This window comes from Sturnira hondurensis, unplaced genomic scaffold (assembly GCF_014824575.4).
Source record: "Sturnira hondurensis isolate 20B ecotype Veracruz unplaced genomic scaffold, ASM1482457v3 Scaffold0004271, whole genome shotgun sequence".
NCBI classification, from domain to species: Eukaryota; Metazoa; Chordata; class Mammalia; order Chiroptera; family Phyllostomidae; genus Sturnira; species Sturnira hondurensis.
This window is the reverse complement of record NW_028076902.1, coordinates 6872701-6894225: the sequence shown is the minus strand read 5'-3', so window position 1 is coordinate 6894225 and position 21525 is coordinate 6872701. Positions and strand designations below refer to the sequence as shown.

General features: G+C 35.7%; 1 protein-coding gene across 1 annotated transcript in view; it reads left to right on the top strand.

The window, feature by feature from the left end:
• Nucleotides 1-220: 220 nt before the first annotated feature.
• LOC118986466 (40S ribosomal protein S2) overlaps nucleotides 221-21525 on the top strand; it is a 197599-nt gene continuing 176294 nt past the window's right edge. Inside the window, 1 exon segment of the mRNA XM_037045431.1 lies at nucleotides 221-410. Within this exon segment, the coding sequence (XP_036901326.1) occupies nucleotides 221-410 (190 nt within the window).

Genomic DNA, 21525 nt, shown 5'->3' with positions numbered 1-21525 from the left:
TTGTCAGGGTGCAATTTGTAATTATTTTAATCATTTATTCTTTTTTTTAGAGTTAATTTTAACCTAATTCTGTTTTGGTGACATTTGAGGATGATACACTTGAGTCTTTCTGAACAAGAATTACTGGAAGGAATTTTGTGCTTGTCACTGGAATATATTTTGCTATAATATGATCTTCTGACCTCCTTGCTTTGCTCTAGTTAAAGAAGAGAGAGAAACTATGGAAGGCATTGGAAACCCAGCTTTTAACATGAGCAGCCTCCATCTCTCAGCATATCAGACTTCAGAAAAGAAAGTTATTAGACATGACGTACTGGATCACACCCTTGCAGCTCACCATCAAAAATTCAGGCTGCCCGATCCTGCTGAACCACAAGGTGTGACTTCAGTCTTTATTATCTCCACGTTCTGTAAGTCTGTACACTCCATGACAGTTGGTATGCTCCTGATCTAACCTGGGCATCCTGGAGCCAGGGTCAGGCATTCCATCCAACATGTCTGCGCAGGTTTCATGGAAGGGTCTGGATGTAACGTGGTGTAACACATTCAGATCTGCTTTGCCATTGGAAAGTCGCTGAGCAGTGGATCTACAGCCATCTCAGGGTGCTGAGTTGGAATGGGCTCAGCCTGAGGGTGTATCATTCTGGAGCAGATAAGAGACCCAGTGCCGGTACATTTGTAAACTATCCTGTCACCTCACTTTGGGCTCCAGACCCGGATGCTATTTTTCTTGAGAGGAGAACATAATTTTTCTATAGGTTTAGACACTTGTCCCAAGAGCTCAAAAATGGAGAAAGAATATTTCCATATTTAGGATTACTCTGCAGAAATTCACCTTAAGTAACAATTTTCTTGATTTCCCGTCACAGGACTATTTCCAATAGTTAACTATGTAAAGGATTCTTAAGCAAGGGCTTATGCAAGGGCCACAGACTTTGCATCAGGTATCAGATGGCTGGCTCCTTCTACTTAGAAGAGGCAGACAGCTCTTTTTCTAAGCTTTGACTTACTTACTACCAGGAAGGAAGATTATTCTGTATCTGCAAAGAAAGAAGCCATTAAAACTTGCTGTCTTTGCTTTTCATCATTGAACAAGACAAAAGATATCAGAATTTAATGACCAGATAACTTTTTGAGAGGGACCGTCTGAGGTAATGAGGCATGAGCTGGCACAGATGTATTCTCTGCTGGTCCCGCTTAGCAGCCTCATCATGATTTCCACCTGTACAGAACAAGCAGTCAGTCCAGGTCCCACGAGCTTGTCATGGTATACAGAGCATTTATTTAGGAATTTTGATTCCTAAGGCTCAGGGGATATTCTACCAGCATCTAGATTTCTGCATTCTACTTTTCTCATGTGTGTTCAAATCAATGAGTTTAGCTTGGCTTATTCTTCTTGCTTGTGCCGGTGAGATTTTCTGTAAGTCTGTATAAAGTGACAGGATGTAGCACTGTCAATAATAATAGCAACAGCTGCCATTATTGAGCGTGTATGATCTATTAGTCACTACTAAGTACTTTATGTGCATTGTCTTTCTTAATTTCACATTTCCTTAGAGTGGCATATTAAGATACATATTCAGCTACTGCAATAAAGGCCACAATAACAGAGGCTTGGACATGCTCTGGTGCCTTTCTATTTTTGTTGCTCGATAATCCCTCTGTTCCCATCTGCAGGGACCCAGATGACTTGATTTGATCATCTCAGTGTTCCAAGCACTGGGAGGGAAGAAGACCACATATAGATAGTTACATATATCATTTCTGTTTGTACATTTCTTGTTGGAAACTTGTCTCCTGCTCACATCCAGCTGTAAGAGAGGCTAGGAAATGTTACCTGGGACACATTTCAAGCTGAAATTGGTTGGAGGGAGCGGTTCTAGAAGGAGAGAATGTATAGTAGAGTCAACTAGCAGAATCTACACCAGGTATATTTTATCATTTTTCTTATTTTATAGATGAGGAAATCAAGGTTTTAACTTGACTACCATCATAAAGCAAATAAATGGTAGGATAAAGGCCTTAAACCAGGACTTGTTTGATGCTGGTCTGTGTATCTCACTCCTCTGCTGTATAGCTTCTCTCTTTTTAATGTGAGATATGACAGGCAGGGAGATGGGAATGAATATCAGATTGATGACATATTTAGAAGGAAGAGTCTAGAGCTGGGTGAGACACTCAAGATCAGCAACCTCCTAGGCTGGGAAAGAAAATGCTGGCAAAGCTGACGGATACTCAGGGACAATAATGGAGACTTAGGCCTTGTGACATTCCTTTGGCTTCTTGTTCAACTCTGGGTCATGGATATAAAACTGCTGCCATCAGCTCAAGGGCATTTTTTAGATCTTTGATTCCTTCAGTGGGAAATTAGTCTTTCTTACTGAACTAGTGTGTTTCGATGTTAGATCCAAATGAAGGATGGAACAGGTCCTTTTTACAAATATGTATTTAACAGAAGTGTTAAAGTTTCTTCATTAGAAATTTATATTTTCTGTGGGCGCAAAAGACCATGAAGCCTCTGTGAAAACATTGAATGTTTGGTTTTTAAATGTATATCCACTTATATGTGGAGTACTACTTGATAGCTTGGCTGTTAGACACCCAATAAAATCAGGCATGAAGAATAATTACACTTTTGGTAGGTCAGAGGTTGGCGACGGAGGGTAAAACTAGCATTCTGCACACATATACACACAGCATAAAAATCTCTGAATACAGAATGTATTCTTGGAGATAGGTTGAGTGAGTTCTTCAGTGTACCAGGAATTAATAACTTCTCAAGAGTTTAAAGAAGGCCTATTTCATATGTCAACTTTCTTGATGCTGGTTTGTATATAATGTCTTTAAAAGAAGAGTATAATTGCTTGGGTAAATATTTATTTATGATTCTCATATATATCTAAAATTAAACTTTGTGTTTTTGTGTTAATGTTTCTTAAACCTGGCTGTGTATCAGAATGATCTGCGGAGCCAGGACAGGAACACTTTAGGAATCAAAACCTTTGGGAGTGACCCTTAGGCATGTATATATTTCACATTATCCACAGGACATTTTGATGGGCAGCTGGAGTGGAGAACTACTACTATGGACTTGGTTCCTGTGTATGGAAGATGAGAGTGGGTATGGAAGGTAGTGATTATCATAAGTGATGGTTAGTTGGCCTAGTTCTGTAAAATGGGGTGAGAGAAAATTTTATAACTCTAAAGCATAGAAAAGTGGAAAGAACAAAAAGAAGGAAGAAGAAGGAGGAGGAGGAGGAGGAAGGGAAGGAGGAGGAGGAGAGAAGGAGCTTTTGATGAAAAAGCCAGTAACGATTTGTCATCCTGACAAAACAAGTCAGACATTGACATAGATAGGGGTTATATCATGTCTTTTCTGGAACATAGTCCATACATATGGACTATGGGATATATCTATATCTATATCTACATATATCTATATCTATATATATGGATATATATATTTTCCAACCCAGCTTGTATGCTGCCTGTCTGCCTTTGGAAAAGCCTCCAAAAAACTTTCAATTGCAAATGAGATGTACCACCTTATGGTCTGTAAACAAGGAATTTTATTTGAAATATGTAAATTTAGAAAGTGCTAGATATCATAGAACACAGTGTTTCTCGTTACTACAATAAGAAGAACATTTGTATCATCTATCAATTTGATTACTAGATACAATAGAATAACTGCATATTTTCACCTTGTTATTATTACAATGAGCACAAATTATCCTAGAAGTAAATACCAATTAATTTCCACCCTTTAGATGCTTATAAAAGAGCCATTATTAAGTAATGGTAGAATTCTAATACTACTTTATTCAATTTATTTCAAGGAAATGTACAATTATTGAATAAATGGCTATTTAAATTATGAGAAAAATGTGTAGAATGGGGGATTACTAGAAAATAAACTTTGCATAAAAAGACTTCAAATTTATGATGGATTGAGTCCCCTAATATAGGAGAAAATAACAAAAATAAGTACACACTAATCTTTAGAAGTAGGCAAAATAAGCAACCACAGAGTGGCATGATTTCAAAATCACTTGGAGGGACCCCCAAAATCTTACCTGAAGACTATAATGGTAAGGCATGTTTATAAGATTGTCTGGAGATTCTCTAGGGAAAATGATAGTATGCTACAATGCTGACATTATTGATATCATCTGCCAATGTGATTACTTACGTAAAATGGAGTATCCACACATTTTACTTTTACAAGGTGTAAATGGAAAAAACCCCAAACAGAACAACAAAGCTCTTGGTGCTTCCTGTCACTGCTATGCCTCCTCCCAGTCTGCTCTGCTTCTGCTCCTTCAGTTCTAATAACAGTCTGCCAGGCTCTGCTCACACTCTTCTTTCTGTTCCTCTTGGTTTTGTAGGCTGACAATTAGCACCCCTCTTTTGTAAATTTCCAGAGGAAAATACATATATGTGATTTGGGGGGCCACATTTCCTCTGCTCTCTCTTGCCTCAAACTTGGTTTCATGTGTGGAGGCTGTTTTCCTGATACCAGCTCATTTTTGCTCACTGCCAGCTATGCCCTGGCCTGATGATGCTTGGCTTTATCAGAAAGGGAAACTCAGAATTATAGTCCTTGAAAAGGGAGAGAGACAGAGAACCCAGAACTGCTAGAATTTCAAAAGAGAGATGTGTTGGCTTTGGTTTTGAACCTAGTAGGGGCTTGAGGACTGGGTGGGCCAAAAGGGCATATTTAATAATCTGAAACTATAACATGGTGGCATTAAAAGGATAGTGTGCCCAAATTCTAAATGGCAGGAAAAGGAAATGTTGAATGGATGTGAGAAGGAGCCATGAAAAGGCTTTATATAAGAAGAAATAGTCCTGGCTGGTGTGCCTCAGTGAATTGAGTACTAGCCTGTGAACCAAAGGGTCGCTGGTTTGATTCCTGGTCAGGGCACGTGCCTGGCTTGTGGGCCAGTTCCCCAGTAGGGATAGCATGAGAGGCAACCACACACTGATGTTTCTGTCCCTCCTTTTCCTTCTCTAAAATAAATAAATAAAATCTTTTTAAAAAGATTGTTAAAAAAGGAAAAATGAGAAATATAGAAATGGATAGTAGAACAGTTAAGCTAATGGTGAGCGATATAATTGCATTTGGAAAGCTTTTATTTTCTTTTTATCTTCAACTTTCACTAACATTATTTCAAGTGTTCTTTCCACCCTTCTTCGCTTACTCAGAGGTCTAGGGGAGAGCATTTGGTTGGCCATGTTCAGGTCACTTGCCTGCTTCCTGGCTTTGTCTCAGGTAGGAGAAGGAGGTTCTGCCAACCCTTCCTGACTTCTGTAGTCAGAAACAGGAATCTGCAGTTACTGACCATCAAGACAATACACACTGGAAACTAGAAATTGTGATGCTGTTAGGGAAGGGAAATGGGTAGAAGACAACAAAAAAACCCAACCAAACAACAACCTGATAAATTCCCCTTACAGTCCCTATGTCTTGGATTAATGATCATTTTCCGTTGTTAAAAATATCAATACAACTTAAAATTGGAAGTGGCGTATGTATGATTAGTTAGGCATGAAATAATTTATGTAACATTTTGCTTAGGATATATATGTCTGTGTGTATACATATATATACTAAAGTGCTTTATGTATTTCTTATTTTTTCCTCTTCATTTACTCAAAAGCGTATTGGTTGAGCATCTTCTATTTGTTAAGCAGTATGTTAGATATGGGAGACACTAAAGTGGACACTGGAAACATGAAAGCTGTCTCTGTTCATAGAACATGTTACATTAACAAAGTCACAATGAGGGCAACTCTTGAGATTACAGTTGACTAATCTAGATTAATATGGCACAATAAAAAAGTAGTATTTTCTCATATACAATATTTACATCTATTCATAAATAGTGTTTTTTAAATTGAATGAATATTGGTGGAAGCATGAGCAAAAAGGAAAAGTGTGTGTGTGTGTGTGTGCATGTGTGTATCTCACACTAGCGTGACTGGGATCACAGTTTAACTATACATTCAGCCTAGGGCTGACATTTGTGGTTTAAAGTAAAACAAACAAACAAAGATTTTTGATGAAAAACAAAAATTTAGGTTTTCCAAAATGCCAAGGATGTGATCAGTATTAAACAGTTGAATAGAAATGGCTTTTTAAAAAATCTTTTTAAAAAATATTGAGTGAAAATTAAAAAAAAACACCAAACTAGTTTTTAGCTCTCAGAGTAAGAAGTTACACTATCTCAATGAAGTCCTATATTAAATTCAAACTTCACTAAGCTCTCTTTAGTGGCTACATGACTTGTTCATTTGTTACATTTGTATTTTAAGAAAGATGAAGATAACTCCTGGGAAAGAACTAGTGCTAGGGAAAGAGCAAGTCAGCCACACAAGATTGATCTCATACAATATCTTAGGGCCAGAGAGGAAGTGTAGTTTTGACTACAGTACAATGTTTGCCAATCATTTTGTCCTATGAATAACCCTCAGGCATTTATTTCTGGGTCTATTCTAGAATGACTTGAAATAAAAACTGAGATCTCTGTCAGTTGTTAGGGACCTCAGTAGCTCTCCCTGCTAACCTGTGCAACATGGAGGATCACCATGTGAATAGAAGATGATGCATACCCCTTCACTTGGCATTGCCAGTGGGATGTGGGATAGAGGTGTAAGTTCAAGGTTTGCTCAGACCAGGAAAGGGGATGGTGAGAACATGGCATGGCTTATAAGGGGTACTAACAAGAATCAGTATCGAAGGTGGCCACAGCAGCAGCTCTGGAATTGATAGGAAGTGGTGACTCCACTCCCTGTGACTCTGGAGTGGAGATGTTATCAGTGGTTTCATCATGGGTATGGAGACATTTGTGGCTTAGAGAATACCTTTGTGAACATAGAATCTCTGACAACAGGCAACAAAGCAAAAGGGTGAACATTAAAGAATGAATATGGCAGATGTCCAAAGAACCTTAGAGAAATGAGTTTGAGCATATGTGATCTAAGGCCTTCTAGCCTTCTAGAAGAAATGGTATAATCTGAATTAAGGGTATGAGATCCATAACAATTGTGCTTGAGCTAGAGAAATCCTGGGTTGTGTTGGCAATTGTGACTCTAAACTTACCTTCAGATTGTTGTGGCTATTGGAAATACTATTGTATGAAGAATTATAGTAAAGTTTACATATAAGTATGCATATTGAATGCATAATTAAAATTGTTTGCACAAATATGTGATATGGATTTATTCCCATAGAGCACAGAGCCTAGATGATTTTAGCAGTGATTATATAAAATTATTACATTGTTCTTGCTTATAGCTGTTTTTTCCTTAAGATGAAAAACCAGTATTACACCAAATTTTTAGAACATTAAAAATATTTTTTACTTTGGGACACTTGAAAAGAATATAGGAAAATCATTTACTTTAGATTTATTGAACTCACCTGATTTGTGTCTTTAGATATTGTTTGATTCTGAAGTGATTTGAATTTTTTCATTGTCTTGAAGGTTAAAAATAAACCCTCATAAAGACATCTTTTCTACTGAAATAATGAAATATTTTATGTTGATATCAGATGGATGAAATCAATTTATACAAATCAATTTAAATGTACTTTTGTGTCCTTTTCTTAAAATATTCTAACAAAACTCTAGAACAATGTGTGTCCACTTGAGAAAAGAGCATTTTAATCGAATGTTTGAGTTTTGGGAATTTTAACATTTTTCTCCTGAGAATGAACTACCTATGTCCAGGTAATAAGACAAATTTGCAGGAAATTAGCAGAATGTCTATTTCTATTGTCTTTTCTATTTCTGTAATTGTCTATTTCTATTTCTTTTCTATAATTGAAGCCATTGGTAATCCTTTCCCAGCTGTTAAACATAGTTATTTTTTCTATCTTCTATTCATATTGATGTTAGTGAAACCTCATTGTATAAACCATTTGTAAAATAATATTCTATAAAATCTGTCATATGCAGTCAGTTGTAGAAAGAAGTTTTTAAAGCATAGTTTTAATATTCAGAGATATTACCTTGTTATATTAATTCATTTATGATACTATATCCATACATTTAAAGTACTATATTTATTTGTACTCCAGTGAAGTTTTTATATCTTCAAAATAAAAAATGTGAGCATAAGAATCAATATGATGGTAAAAAGTATGGTTAAGAATCTTTTAGTTATAGAAAAGCTGGAACTAGAGATCATAAAACTGATATTATGAAAGGACAATGACTTACCCATATAAACAGCTCCACAGTAAAGGAACTGAGAGAAAAACGTGTGTTCTGATATTTAGTAATATAATCAGTGTTTTAGCAGTTAGACAGGTCACTGAATAATTTACCTATATCCTCTTGAATATTTGGTGAAATTTTTTAAAAGATATTATTGCTACCAGAATAAGAAGTTATATTATATCAATTAAATTTCACATAAGTTTCAAACCTTTTGAGACCACCATGTTGACTAGAGTTCAATAGTTGCATTTCCACTTTAAGAACAATTTACTGAAAAAGTTTTTCATGACCTTTGTATTTTATGCTTTTAGCATAAATTAATCCTTAATCTCCAACTAATTCCATTTAGAGTTCTTTTTGGATAATTTTTGTTCTGTTGAAAAGAGTTTAATGCAAAATGAGATTTTCTTTAGTTTTCATTAGATGAATTGACCAAAAACTTAATTTAAAAAATTCATGAGAAGTTCTAAACCCTTTGCTTTGTGAGATAAGGAATTTGCATGTCTATAAATATCCAGATTTTCTTACAGAAAGCATTCTTAATAAAGATTGTTGAAATTAAATCTAACAATCTATTATATTGGTTGCTTCCATACTGAAGTAGGCTGCAGTGTGTTGAAAACGTTACTATTTAAATGAACCTTAAAATACAATACATAAATTTAAGTAATCTTAGATTCATGAGGAAAACTACTGTTAAATAAATGAAGGCACAATCAGAAAGATTAGGGTGATTGATATCTAATATCAGGTACTTCCTAATTTGAAAGGCAGTATTTTTGTATACCTAAGTTTATTTGTATGCATGGTACTGTTGCCAGGATTTAAACTAGAAAGAAATAAAACCTACTTTGATATTACTTTGGAAGACTTTTAAATATGTGTAGAAAAAAACCCAATATATTTATATTTAACCTTTGAATTACCACCATTGCCTAATCAGAATAGCTTCCTGTTTAGAAGTCAGGTATTTAGGGACATGCTTTAACTCTGAGGATTTGCAGTCCAGAGGAGCCCATGATGCATTAATGCCTTGGAGTACTGCAGGATAAAGCCCGGCAGCAATTATGCACTCAACAGCACTCCAGTGGTTTGAAAGTTAAAATGCCTGGTAATTTACCATGAGGGAGGGCCTTAGGGGAAGAAAGAATATGGCTCAATTAATTAGTACTTGTTAGCAAACTTCAACTATTACCCTATTTAGAGTTTCAAATCACTGATATCTCAAATACCCTCAAGATTTGAAAGGGAAGTAAGAATAAGCAGTTAAGAAAGCTAATTTGTCCAACATGGCACTAGCTCTTGAAGATACTGTCAGCAGCAGACCGAATTTTCACAGCTTAGACTTTCTACAATGGTATTAATTTGCTATTTTCAACTCTGTTCTTGCTCACACCTTTCAGTTTGAATTTTTAGGTTAGGTTAATACTCTTGGTGACCACCAATGAATTCCTATAAAGGTCTAACACAAGTAAATTTTGAGAGTTACTGGGAGCTTTATTATGGGTATTGGTTTTCTATTTACTCATTATATCTCCTAAGTGGCCATTGTTGGTATTTTAGAAAATTAATGCCTCTTAATGATTGTCTGATTGTTTTCCAAGCTATTATTCAAATATTATATTCCTTGTTCTAAAACTTTTTCAGGTAAGGATCATGATTTTATGATATGAAATCATATTGTTATCAGCTAATAATTACATAACATAGAATTATTTTAAATATTTTTAGCTCATGTTTCTTTTTATTTTTGCCCTGATTGCTTTGGCCAAAATCTCCAGGAGGATGTTAAATAATAATTGATCATGGACATCCAAGTCATAGTTTGAGTTTTTACTATTAGATTTTGTTTGTTTGCTTCAGTTTTGTTGTTTTGCTTTGCTGTTTAGTATAATGAATCTTTGGTTTAAGATAACTATTCTTTTTTTATATTAAGAAATATTCTTGTATCTTTAGTTGCCTTTAATTAAAAAATGTTTGTAAATTAACATTATGAAAATAGTATTGTAATGGTTATGTACAGTAGAGCATACCTGAATTTGATGTATTCCATTATCCTCTATTTTATTTCAGTCCTTGGATCTCCACATTTATGTGACATACATGTGTGTAAGCTGCCTGGCCTCGTGGATATATAAACCTGTGATCTTTGTATTAGATTTTCAAAGTGGGGAAAATATGAGGTTTTTCTAAATCAATTTATACATTTCATAGGAATCAAATTTTAGTTATCTAGGCTTCATGACTTTAAAAGAATAATGTTCAGCAGAATATCCTAGTTTGTAAATTTTTGGTGCATGGTTGCAATCATAGAATATAAATTATTAAATTATTTAGTTTAATGTAGGTGTTGTGTTTATTTCACTTATATGATGCATTAGAAAACATGATGATTGGTGATAAAAAGCTGAGATGAAGCATGTGGATTCACAGGAAAGGACAAGCAAGGAGCCAATAAAAACCTCCCAAATAACAGATGTGTTCAGATTTTCTTCCTCTAGAGCTAATGTGGCTGACTCGAAAGGAAGTGATTGCCTCGTTGAGTCAAGACACTTCTATGATTCACACTAACCTTTCTCTGGTGGGCAATTTCATTCTCACTCTTACAGCCCCCAAGGAACTGCATGGGTGCACACTTGAGGATTTCCTGACCAAAGTTCATGTGCGGTGTAATTTAAGTAAGAGCCTTGAATTATGTTCTATGCTGTTCTGAGTTAAATGATAGGAAAACCCGATACATGTGGAAGGGCAGAGACAAGTGCATGTGTTTTCCTCCCCCAATTCAGTAAAAAAATAGTACAAGAAATGCATCAGTTAGTGTTGATTCTAAACATTAAGCAGCAAGCGCTATGGCATTGGAAGCAAGACTAGAGTGTTGACAAGACCAATCTACTGATTTATTTGCTTATGTATCACATCCATTGCTTCGATGCTGAACCATACTTCTACATATGTGATTATCAGATTATTTATCTGAATATAACAAACAGTAAAATATCAGCTATATTAAAACCTATTGTGTGAATATTACTAAATGCCCTAGTTTGAATTTCCCAGTGGATCTATTAATTTTCCTGTGAGATGATTTTAGACATATCCAAAAGCATATTCTGAATGATAAAGGCATTTTTAGGAATTTATCCTATTAACAATCTACCTTCTGGTAATATCCACACTATACTAAAATCATCTCATTTTACTAGTTCCTGACACTATCCAATAAAACATGAGCAAAGGGACTAGTGTTAAGATGAAGCCTGTTGTTTTGAAATTTGTAAACGGTTCCTTGTGTTTTACCATCTAAAACTCTGCCTACTGTGTTTGGGTGTTTGGCTTCTCAGAGCAGGAGACACCAATAGAAAGGAGAACCATTTTAATGTTTAATAGTAAGTCCTTATTTGATTCATATGTTATAGCAATCAATTGGCAAAATAATAATGTTATAAATAATAACTTATAGACAGTAATGTTACAAATAATAAATTATAATTTATTTTTATATTACATATTTGTATTTATAATAATCATACATTATTGTTTCACTATCTCAATAGTCTTGAGGACATAGTGATTTAATTCTGAATGTCTTTCTTATTTCGAAACAAAGGAATACACAAAGATGCGCCCTCACTGCTCCCTGGGGCATTTAATCACCTTACCTGGCCCTATCTTTCCCCTGAGTCACTTATCATCATCTAATAGATTATAAAATATACCTGTGTTTCTTTTATTCCTCCATTCAGAGAATGTAAACTCTGTGAGTGAAGGGATTTTTGAATGCTGTGTTTTACTGACATGTTCACATAAAAAGCACTCAATAAGTATTAGTTGAATGAATTAATGGTTATGAAATATCGTATTAGCATAAAGTGACATTGTACAGCAACTTAAAAATAATTTGAGCAAAGCATTAGTTAAAATGTGTTCTGGGACTACTGAAGAAGTTTGGATTTCAATTCTTACTTGACTATTTTGTGACTTTAGGAGACTGAGAAGAAGAGGAATATCTGCTAAGAAAACCTCTTCTCCTGTCTTTATATCTTTGTGTCTTTTCTCTTTTGCTTATGCTCCTTCTGTTAAAAATTTTATTCCCTAGTACTTTTGATTTTGCTAATTCCTAATAACATCTTAAAACTTCTTTCAGATAGCAATTCTTCCAGGAAGTCTCCTTTGAAGTACCAAGTAGACGTTAGATGCTCCTGCTGTGTACTCAAGCAGATGCTATTCTTTAACACAGCATTAAATTATATCAGACTGTATATGTTTAGGCTTCTTGTTCTCTCAGTGAGTTGTGCTCTAAAGGTAAGGACCATGGTTCTTGTTTGTTTCTAAATCTGTACATGGTGTTTGTTTCCTAGAAGGCACTCATTTAAAAAAGAAAAGGGAAGGGGTGTTCATGGAAAAGAGAGAGGGCAAGAGAGATAGAAAGGGGCAATAACTCAATGCTCATTTAAATCAAGAAAGACCATCTGGACAATGAAAGAGTTTCAGTAGTGCAATAGGATTTCCATGAATGAATTCAGATGACACTCTGAGTAAAAGCCTCTGTGTGGCTGGCACAATTCTTGGCACCAAGGAGAGTGTAGTAAACAAAGAGATAATGTTACTGCCCTCATTTTAGTGGGGTAGACAAACAATAAACACTTATAATGTCATATATGTAAAATAATACATAGTGCACGATAAAGTATAAAATGGATATAAAACATAAAACTGTATAAATTATATAAACATATAATATAATACAGAATTTGGGAATGTTTAAAGGAAATCAGTATTGAGTATGTCAAGGATTGCCTCTTTGCTCAAGTTCTCTTGTAATTCTTTACTTGTAAAGTGTCATTTGCCCCATCTCAGAATGGGAAGTACAAAATAAATCACTCCAGGATGGGCATTTATAACTTACATGTGTGTGCCAACCCACACTCCATGTGAAAGGAGCAATTTGAATAGATTTCAAAACATAGACCGTTGAGGGGCCCATCTCCCACTTATGTGTGGAAGCAGGGAGCTCTGAGGGGAGGTTTTGGGGTCTGCAAGGCTCCCTCAATACAGGCCTTTTTCTCCTAGAGTTGGGCAAGACCCTAATTTCTCAACTGACAACAAGGATGAAATGATTTGGCAAATCAAATAAACTTCCCCAGACTTTTGGTTAAAAATGACTTAATTTTGTGTTACTCTCCAAGGTCTTCTTAAAAACTTTTTAAATTGACTTTATTGGGATGACATTGGTTAATAAAATTACATAGATTTCAGGTGTACAGTCCCATAATACATCATCTGGATATTGTGTTATGTGTTCACCACCCAAGGTCAAGTCTCCCTTCCTCACCATTTATTCCCCCTGTACCCACTTCCGACTCTCTCTACCACCCTTTCCCCCTGGTAATCACCATACTGTTGTCTGTGTCTATGAGATTTCTTTCAGTATTATTTACTAATAATTTATTTTAGTAGACAAAGAATTTGAGTTCTGTATTGGATGGAGGGGGTTTTCAGGATATGGGTGTCCATAGTTGACTGAAGCTGCTATGGCTATAATAAGGAATACACTAACATTTTTGTTTTGATAGGGTTTTTTTCCAACATGTGGACAACTACGTAGAGTATCACAGTGCTTTGCGGTAAAGGGGAAAAACAAAACAATTACAGTGAGTGTGGTGGAATTGCTGTGCTATTGCAGTACATAAGACTTTGATTACACACTGCCGAGATTCATACCAGCCTAGTAGTTGTTGACAGATAAAGTAACAAAAATGAAACTCATTTATTTTTCTTTATTGAGACCTCAAGGAAAAGCAGGTTTTCAGCTCTTGTACTTGCTACATTGATAGAACAGAGACTGACAGCAAAAATGTGCCAGTCCAGAAATACAAATTAAACCTAGGTTCATATCAAAATTCCAGTGAGTCTTGCAGAAGGAGCTGCTGTTTGGATTATTTTTGATCCTAAAACAAATATACTATGGAGTACCACAGTATACCTGGTATACATTAACCCTCTCCTGTGAGCAATATTTCAAAACTATTGTTTTCAGTCTACATTGCTTATTACTTTCACAGCATCTAAGGCTACTTGAATTATCACCAGAGGAGGTTACATTTTACTGAATGCAAAGTACTAGAAACAGACATATACATTTCAGTCTGCAGGAAGTATAAAAGTAGATTGGAGAATTGAGAACAGACCTTTTTATCTATTACAAAGTCATATTTGATGATGCAGTTTGGTTATTGAGATAAGAGCAAAAGTAAGTGGGAAATGTAAAGTGAGAATTTTTGCTTTGTGTTTTTGAGACTGTTTGGTGTGTATTAAGTATAATTTAGACTAAATTATTTGTATGATAGTACAATTATTTGTACTAAATTATATTATATGTTTATATAATTTATACAGTTTTATGTTTTATATCCATTTTATACTTTATCGTGCATTATGTATTGTTTTACATATATGACATTATAAGTGTTTATTGTTTGTCTACCCCACTAAAATGAGGGCAGTAACATTATCTCTTTGTTTACTACACTCTCCTTGGTGCAAAGAATTGTGCCAGCCACACAGAGGCTTTTACTCAGAGTGTCATCTGAATTCATTCGTGGAAATCCTATTGTAATACTGAAACTCTTTCATTGTCCAGATGGTCTTTCCTTCATGTTACTTAAGTTGATATAAAAAGACCTGTAATTAGGTCTCTTGGACTTTCCTCCTTTCCTATATTTCTTCCTTCAATCCTCCCTATCTCTCTTTTAGTCTCCTTTTCCCTCCACTCTCTCTCTTTCTTTTTATTTAACTATCAACATGGAAATTTTGCTACAGTTTCTCATAATTAAGTCACTACTAAGTTGACTGCAATATTCTGGACACTAAAACATGATACACTTAGTGAATGATATACAAGTGAGTAAATAGAGACTTCACTGTATTAAAAACATAATTATAATCCAACAATGTCTATTTCTTGAGTATATCCTAAAATAATTTTGCTTTGAATTTTATTATTTCAAAGTTTACATTTGATAATTTTCTTATGAATTTTTTAGCAGCAGAAAGATAGCATGAACTTGTTTCTTGAATTACCTTTCATGACCTTTTGCAAGATGATAATTACAAAATGAGAGGCTTGGAAGTCTTGTAGAAAAATTAAGCTTATAAAGTAGCTAAAATGGCCCTTCTGTGCTGGTGTCGATTTCAAAATTAACATTTTGGTTCATGTGCTTCTAATAATCACTGACCCTTACTTCATGTACTTTCCACAGGAAATGAATACAGGAGAAATTACTTTGACCCACTGATGGATGAGGAAATAAACCCAAGGCAGTGTAGGATGGAGGTCAGCAGAGAGGGTGAGCTAGAATTAAGTATGTAATTTTTGTGTCAGAATATTCTTTTCCATTCATGAAAATGAGGTGACAAAGATCACACATGCAGTTCCATTTAGATTTTGCAGCTTACAATTTAAATGGTAAGTTTTAGCCACTAACAACATGATGGACAGTGAAGGTAATTTTTGATCAAGGACAGAAAGTTGGTCAGATAGAAGCAGGAATTTGCTTTCACTTGAGGATGAGGTAAGCAGTTTACTGTCTTTATAAGACCTATGTTATGCATATGAAGAGCATCATCGCTCTACAAATGCCATTTCTGTCCTTTGAGTTTAAAAGGACACTTTGAGTTTAAATGGACACTCAGTAAAATTCATGTAGCACATGCATGAGCTTTCTATACACATTGGCTATTGAATTTCTTTCACAGAAGGTGTGGAACCACCACCCAAGTTTTGAACCACACAGGTGCAGTGACATGAAGATTCCCTCTTCTATACTCTTGAGTCTAGCTGCAGTTGTAAAATAACAATTCAACATCACTCCTTATATACACACCACTATGCATATTTGATAGTTTACCAAGCACTCTAGTATTTGAAAAGGTTACTGATGAGATAGTGATAGTGACAAATATTACTTAGAGTCATTTGCAACCCAGAAGATCACATTCCATGTTGAGCACCTGTCACTGACTTTGCACTTCTTAATAAAAACTGGGGTAACTCCTCATGAACAAAGGGCTCAAGCACAATGCACAGATTATTTTAAAAGACAGTTTTCAGTAAACTAAACTTATGTTTAAATGGTACAGTATCCACAAATATCACCCAAAAACATATACATGCAAGATAAGGCAAGGACTTACTATCAGGAAGAGGTTACACCAGTAGCTCAAAATCAGGATGAATTGGAAATTAGGAAATCTCGACTTTTTATCTGTCCACAACATACTTTAGAAATGACAGACAATTCCAATGAATTCTGGAGAGAAGTATCAATTGAATTATCAGTTGAAGTCTGTTTCAATTTCTTGTTGATCAAAACATATAGTTAGTTACATGTGGTGGAGTTTTTGAAATGTAAGGACTAAAGTTGACCTAAGTCAAGAATAGTTCTAACTATAAACAGGAAGTTTCATAAAACAAAATACTGTTGGTCCTCCTTCCAGCAGTTATTGCCCAGCTCCTGTGGCTAAACTGGAGCCTCATATTTTAGAGCAGACCGCTCTCTTTACATTTGCCCACAATCTCGGTTTAAGTTTCCATTCAATGATGTGTTCTTGTTCTTTTTGCTGGGCACTTGAACCTGAGCAGTTACCCTATTTAGGGGACTAGGCAGTATTAATTAGCAGCACAAAGTATCCATCCACATCTTCTTCAGCACAGTGTTGAAGACCATGCAGAGACAAGACAGCAATGCTGTTGGGATGGGCCCCGAGGAGGTCAGTCGAAGCAAAGATGCAGAACCCAGTGCTTTGTGGGGCAGACCTGGGGGGCACACCAAAGGTCTGCTTGCTCTATCCATCTTCACTTTGGTTCACCTTTGTTCTTACTTTTATTTGTTTGTAGGTAATATTACTTGCTTCCAAAATAGTTTGACACAGCTTATCAGAGAAATATAAATGTGTATGGTTAAAGAAAAGTTCAAATAGAGATGAAAGGGATTTGAGAGCACAAACAAAAAAAGTAAATGTACAAGAAACAGGGGACAACAGTATTACTGTAATCTGGCCCTCACACTTACTTTGAGATTCCTGGAAGTCAAGGTATAAATGAAAGTAACATCAGTTAGATAACTTTCAATGTTTAATGGACTTTATGGCTTTTTCAGTGTTTATCATTTACCACCACCACCAGTTTTTTTTACACTAAATCCTTGGGGATAATATTACATCAATTTTTACATAGCAGAACTTATAAAAAGAATGGGCAATTCCTTTATCATTGGTTCCTGGTAAATACCTTTTACTTAATATGGAATATGTATCTGAGTGCTGCTGTGTAGTAGATGCACATCATTTTAGTATTTTATAATTTTATATATAATTTTAAATTACTGTTAGCTTGTAGATTAGTCAGTATTTCTCCAAAGAAAGAGAACCAATAGGATCTCTCTCTCTCTCTGCATATTACATAATACATGTATAATGTGTGCATATGTGTATACAGAGAGAGAGAGGGAAATAGATTTATTGTAAGGGAATGAGTCATGATTGTGGAGACTGGCAAGTCTTTCTCTCCGCAGTAAGCTGGCAGGCTGGCGATTTGGGTAAGAGTTGACGTAAAATTCAGGTAAGCATTGATGTGTCCATCATGAGACTCAATTCAGCAAGACAGCAGACTGGAAATGGAGGCATAGTTTATGTGTTGCCGTGTTGAGTAGAGTTACTTCTTTAGTAATGCTCAGTCTTTCCTCTTAACTGATTGGATGAAGTCTTTAACTGATTGGATGAAGCCTACCCACAGGATGGAGAGTGTCCTCCTTTACTCCATGTCTAAGGGTTTACATGTTAATTACATCCAAAGATTACCTTCACAGCAATATCTAGATTGATGTTTGACCAAACAACTGGGCAGCCTATCCAAATAAACACATAAGATTAATCATAGCATGTTGCATTAAATAACTGATTAATTCACCTTATAGGATGGTGAGGGCCTGTTGATTTGATGTACTAAATGTGTTCACCCTGATGACAAATCTTAACTCTGCTGCTCTTTGTCTTATCCTGTGTTTTATTTTGGCATTCATGTTCACTATTAGTTACACATTTATTGCTGGACTTATTTCTTTATTAGCTTTCTTTTCCACCTGACCTTAAATGTCTTTAGAATCTGGCATAAGTACTTGGCTCATGTATGATGCTTAATATTTATTTGCTGACATGAAAATCACAAGATATATAAAATCTCTTTTCCTGTTGCCTCTCAGCATCTTTGTTGCCCCTGCTCAATGCCAGGTGAACATCAGCTCCTACTTGGAGTTAATGAACTGCTTTTGTCCACATTTCTGCTCATTTTTTAATTTGTTCTCCATGCAGCATCTTGCTACTGTCTTTTTTTCACTTTAGAAAGATTTTTATTTTGACAAACATGATACACATAGAATTCTAACAAAACATATTTTTTCTTAAGGTGTTGAAGGTGATACTTGTAAAGCTGGTTCTCTAACATGTTAATTTCTTCTTTTACTTAAACTTATGTAACCATTTTGTTTTGACTCTTACATTCACACACTTTCTTACTCACAAACACATTCATCATTTCTAAATTATGAAGGTATACTTTTGAAATTTTGCACAATCACCATGGAAATTAAAAGCTATAAATGGGAGAATAGAATTTCTCCTTCATAATATTTTAAAATACTTCATGATAAATTGCCAACATTTTAAAAAATTTATGTAATTATTGTTCAAGTACAGTTTTCTGTCCTATACTTCCATCTCAGCCCCCCCACAGTGCTCCCCACCTGCCTCCCATTCCCCCCTGCCTTAGTTTTTGTCCATGTGTCCTTTATACTTGTTCCTGTGAATCCTTCCCCTTTCTCTCTGAAATTCTTGCTACTCTCTTATTAAAGCCTTCTCATTGCTACCCACAGCTTTCAGCATGAAGACCAATATACTCCCAGATCCTCTGCATGTGCTCAGTGTGCTCTGGCCACACTGGGCATTTTTTTGGTTCCTCATGTGCATGGAGCTGCTTTTGGACACTGAACTCTCTCACAAGTGCTAGGACAGCCTCCTTTCTCTCCTCAAGTGACCAATGCCCTCTCTGCTTAAAGCCTGGCTTAAATGAAACTTGTTAACTCTCTCAACTGGCTTAGGTGCTGTTTCCCTGTATATTTACTTTAATAAACTCATTGCAATGGTCAGCAAACTATTTATTAGTATGATTGTGAAATGTGTTTCTCCCTTTTAGAACATCTCCTGAACATGAAGAGGGTGAGACTTGTTTTTGTTCACTGATGAATTCTTACACTTAGCAAAGCAGTTGGCATAGAACAGAGTTGACCTGAGAAGTATTGTTGAATTAATGTATAAATGAGTAAATGAATTTAAAGTGCTGAGCATAGTATCTAATGCATGGCAAGCCTTCTATAAATGTTAGTTATTATTATTTACTGAGTGTTCAAGCAGTGTGTTCAAGGACACAGTAACTCTGAACAACCAACACAAACCCCTCAAACTTGCCTTTATTAGTCTCATTTTAAAGATGAAGAAACAAGCTTAGAAAGACTAAGTGTTTTTCCTGAGATCACAGAGACCTGGCAAGCATGGAGTAGAATGCGGACTCTGTCTTTGGGATTATCTCTTTCCTTCTCCGCAGTTGTCCTATTGGCTTTTTGTACTCTTCCTTTGAGGAAACTCCTGGAGGGGAATGAAAGCAGGTTAATTAAAATTGTTGAAATTCAGTTTAAAGGGGACCTTCTCTTACCTTCAGCTTCTGTGCTGTGTAAGCTGTTTGACCCTCCAGAGTCTTAAAACACCATCACTGAAGTGAACTGCTCACCAGGTCTTCATAGCTAAGGAATCAAACATCTATAGCAATTGTTGGTTAGGTCTCTCTAGTTCAGATTCCTCTCATACACCCCCCAAAAGTGGCCTATAACTCATTATTTCATTATGAAAACATACACTAGTTCAGGATGACAAAACCCAAACTATTGAAGAATTATGCATTTCATACAATTACCAAATAGTTAACAACAAACAAATGGGTTGGCTACCTTTTGCTGAGTGCTTACCCCACGCCAGGCATGAAGTGATACTTTATACATGTTATTTTTTCTGTTTTGGGAGAAAGAGGATTAAAACTCAGGGGCTCTAAAAAAGCTGCTCCAAGGTTACAGTGCTAAAAAGTGGAGGACTTGGGATTTCAGTGCAGGTTTTGCTGATACCAAACCAACGTCATGCTGCCTCTCTTCTGAAGATGGCGTCTGCACAGTAATCCTATCTGCCTCTTCTGTTGGTTTTGACATTCAAAATGTGTGGTCACTTATTTTGATCTCTGACCATCATTGATCATCAAGATTATCAAGTCCTTATACTAGGGTTTTTATTACATCTGCAAGGAAATTTTCATCTATGCACCTGCTATTGCTTGATGTTAGCTTCCAAATAAGATTACTTTATGAACCATATGTCAGACTCCTAAGTTTTGTAGCCATTCCCACTAAGAGCTGCAAAGATCCAGGTAACACTGAAATAAAAGTTCATGCTTCCCCAGTGCAGAGTCTGCATACTGTCCCTCAGGAATGGCCTCTCTTCCTTGTCTCTGAATGTTGGTGTGGTAGGAGGTCTCTGTGGTTCTTGGCAGGAAAAGAACATTCATGGGTCAAGTGACACTTGAAAAAGTCACCTGCAGGATTCAATGGGCAGAAGATACTAACTTCAAAGATCTTTTTTGTGTTCAAAGACCTTTGATGTTCAAAGATTTCAGAAAGAGGGGCCTAGAATTTTTAGGAGCTTTTAACTTGGGCAATCAAGACCCCAGAAGGCTCTTGAAGAATACTTCCTGGGGGATTTTCAGTTGTGAGTTGCTGAATTGTCTATCATCTTCAGAGTTGGCACACCAATGGAGTGTAAAGTGATAAGTAATAGGCATATATGGGCCATACTGAAACCATCAGAGTAAAGTGCAATCACAGTTCAGTTAGTTCACTTGCCTCCTATGGGAAAGGGAACATGTTTGGTATATGTATGTGAGTTCCAATTCTAAGACTGGGGTAGTTGTCCAACTTGCCATCATTTATGTTTTGTTCTAGTGGCAGGAAATCTACCTAGATAACCCTTTAAACCCTCTTCTAGAACCATGTTTTTATGATTATGTTATTACTTTTTTGTAACGATATAACCTGTTGCTTCAAAATCACAAAAGAACTAAATAGTCCTTTCATTTTCTACTGTATTGCAATAGCATATGTAAAAGAATCTGAGATCACCTAAGGTCAGTGTTTCTTATGCAGGT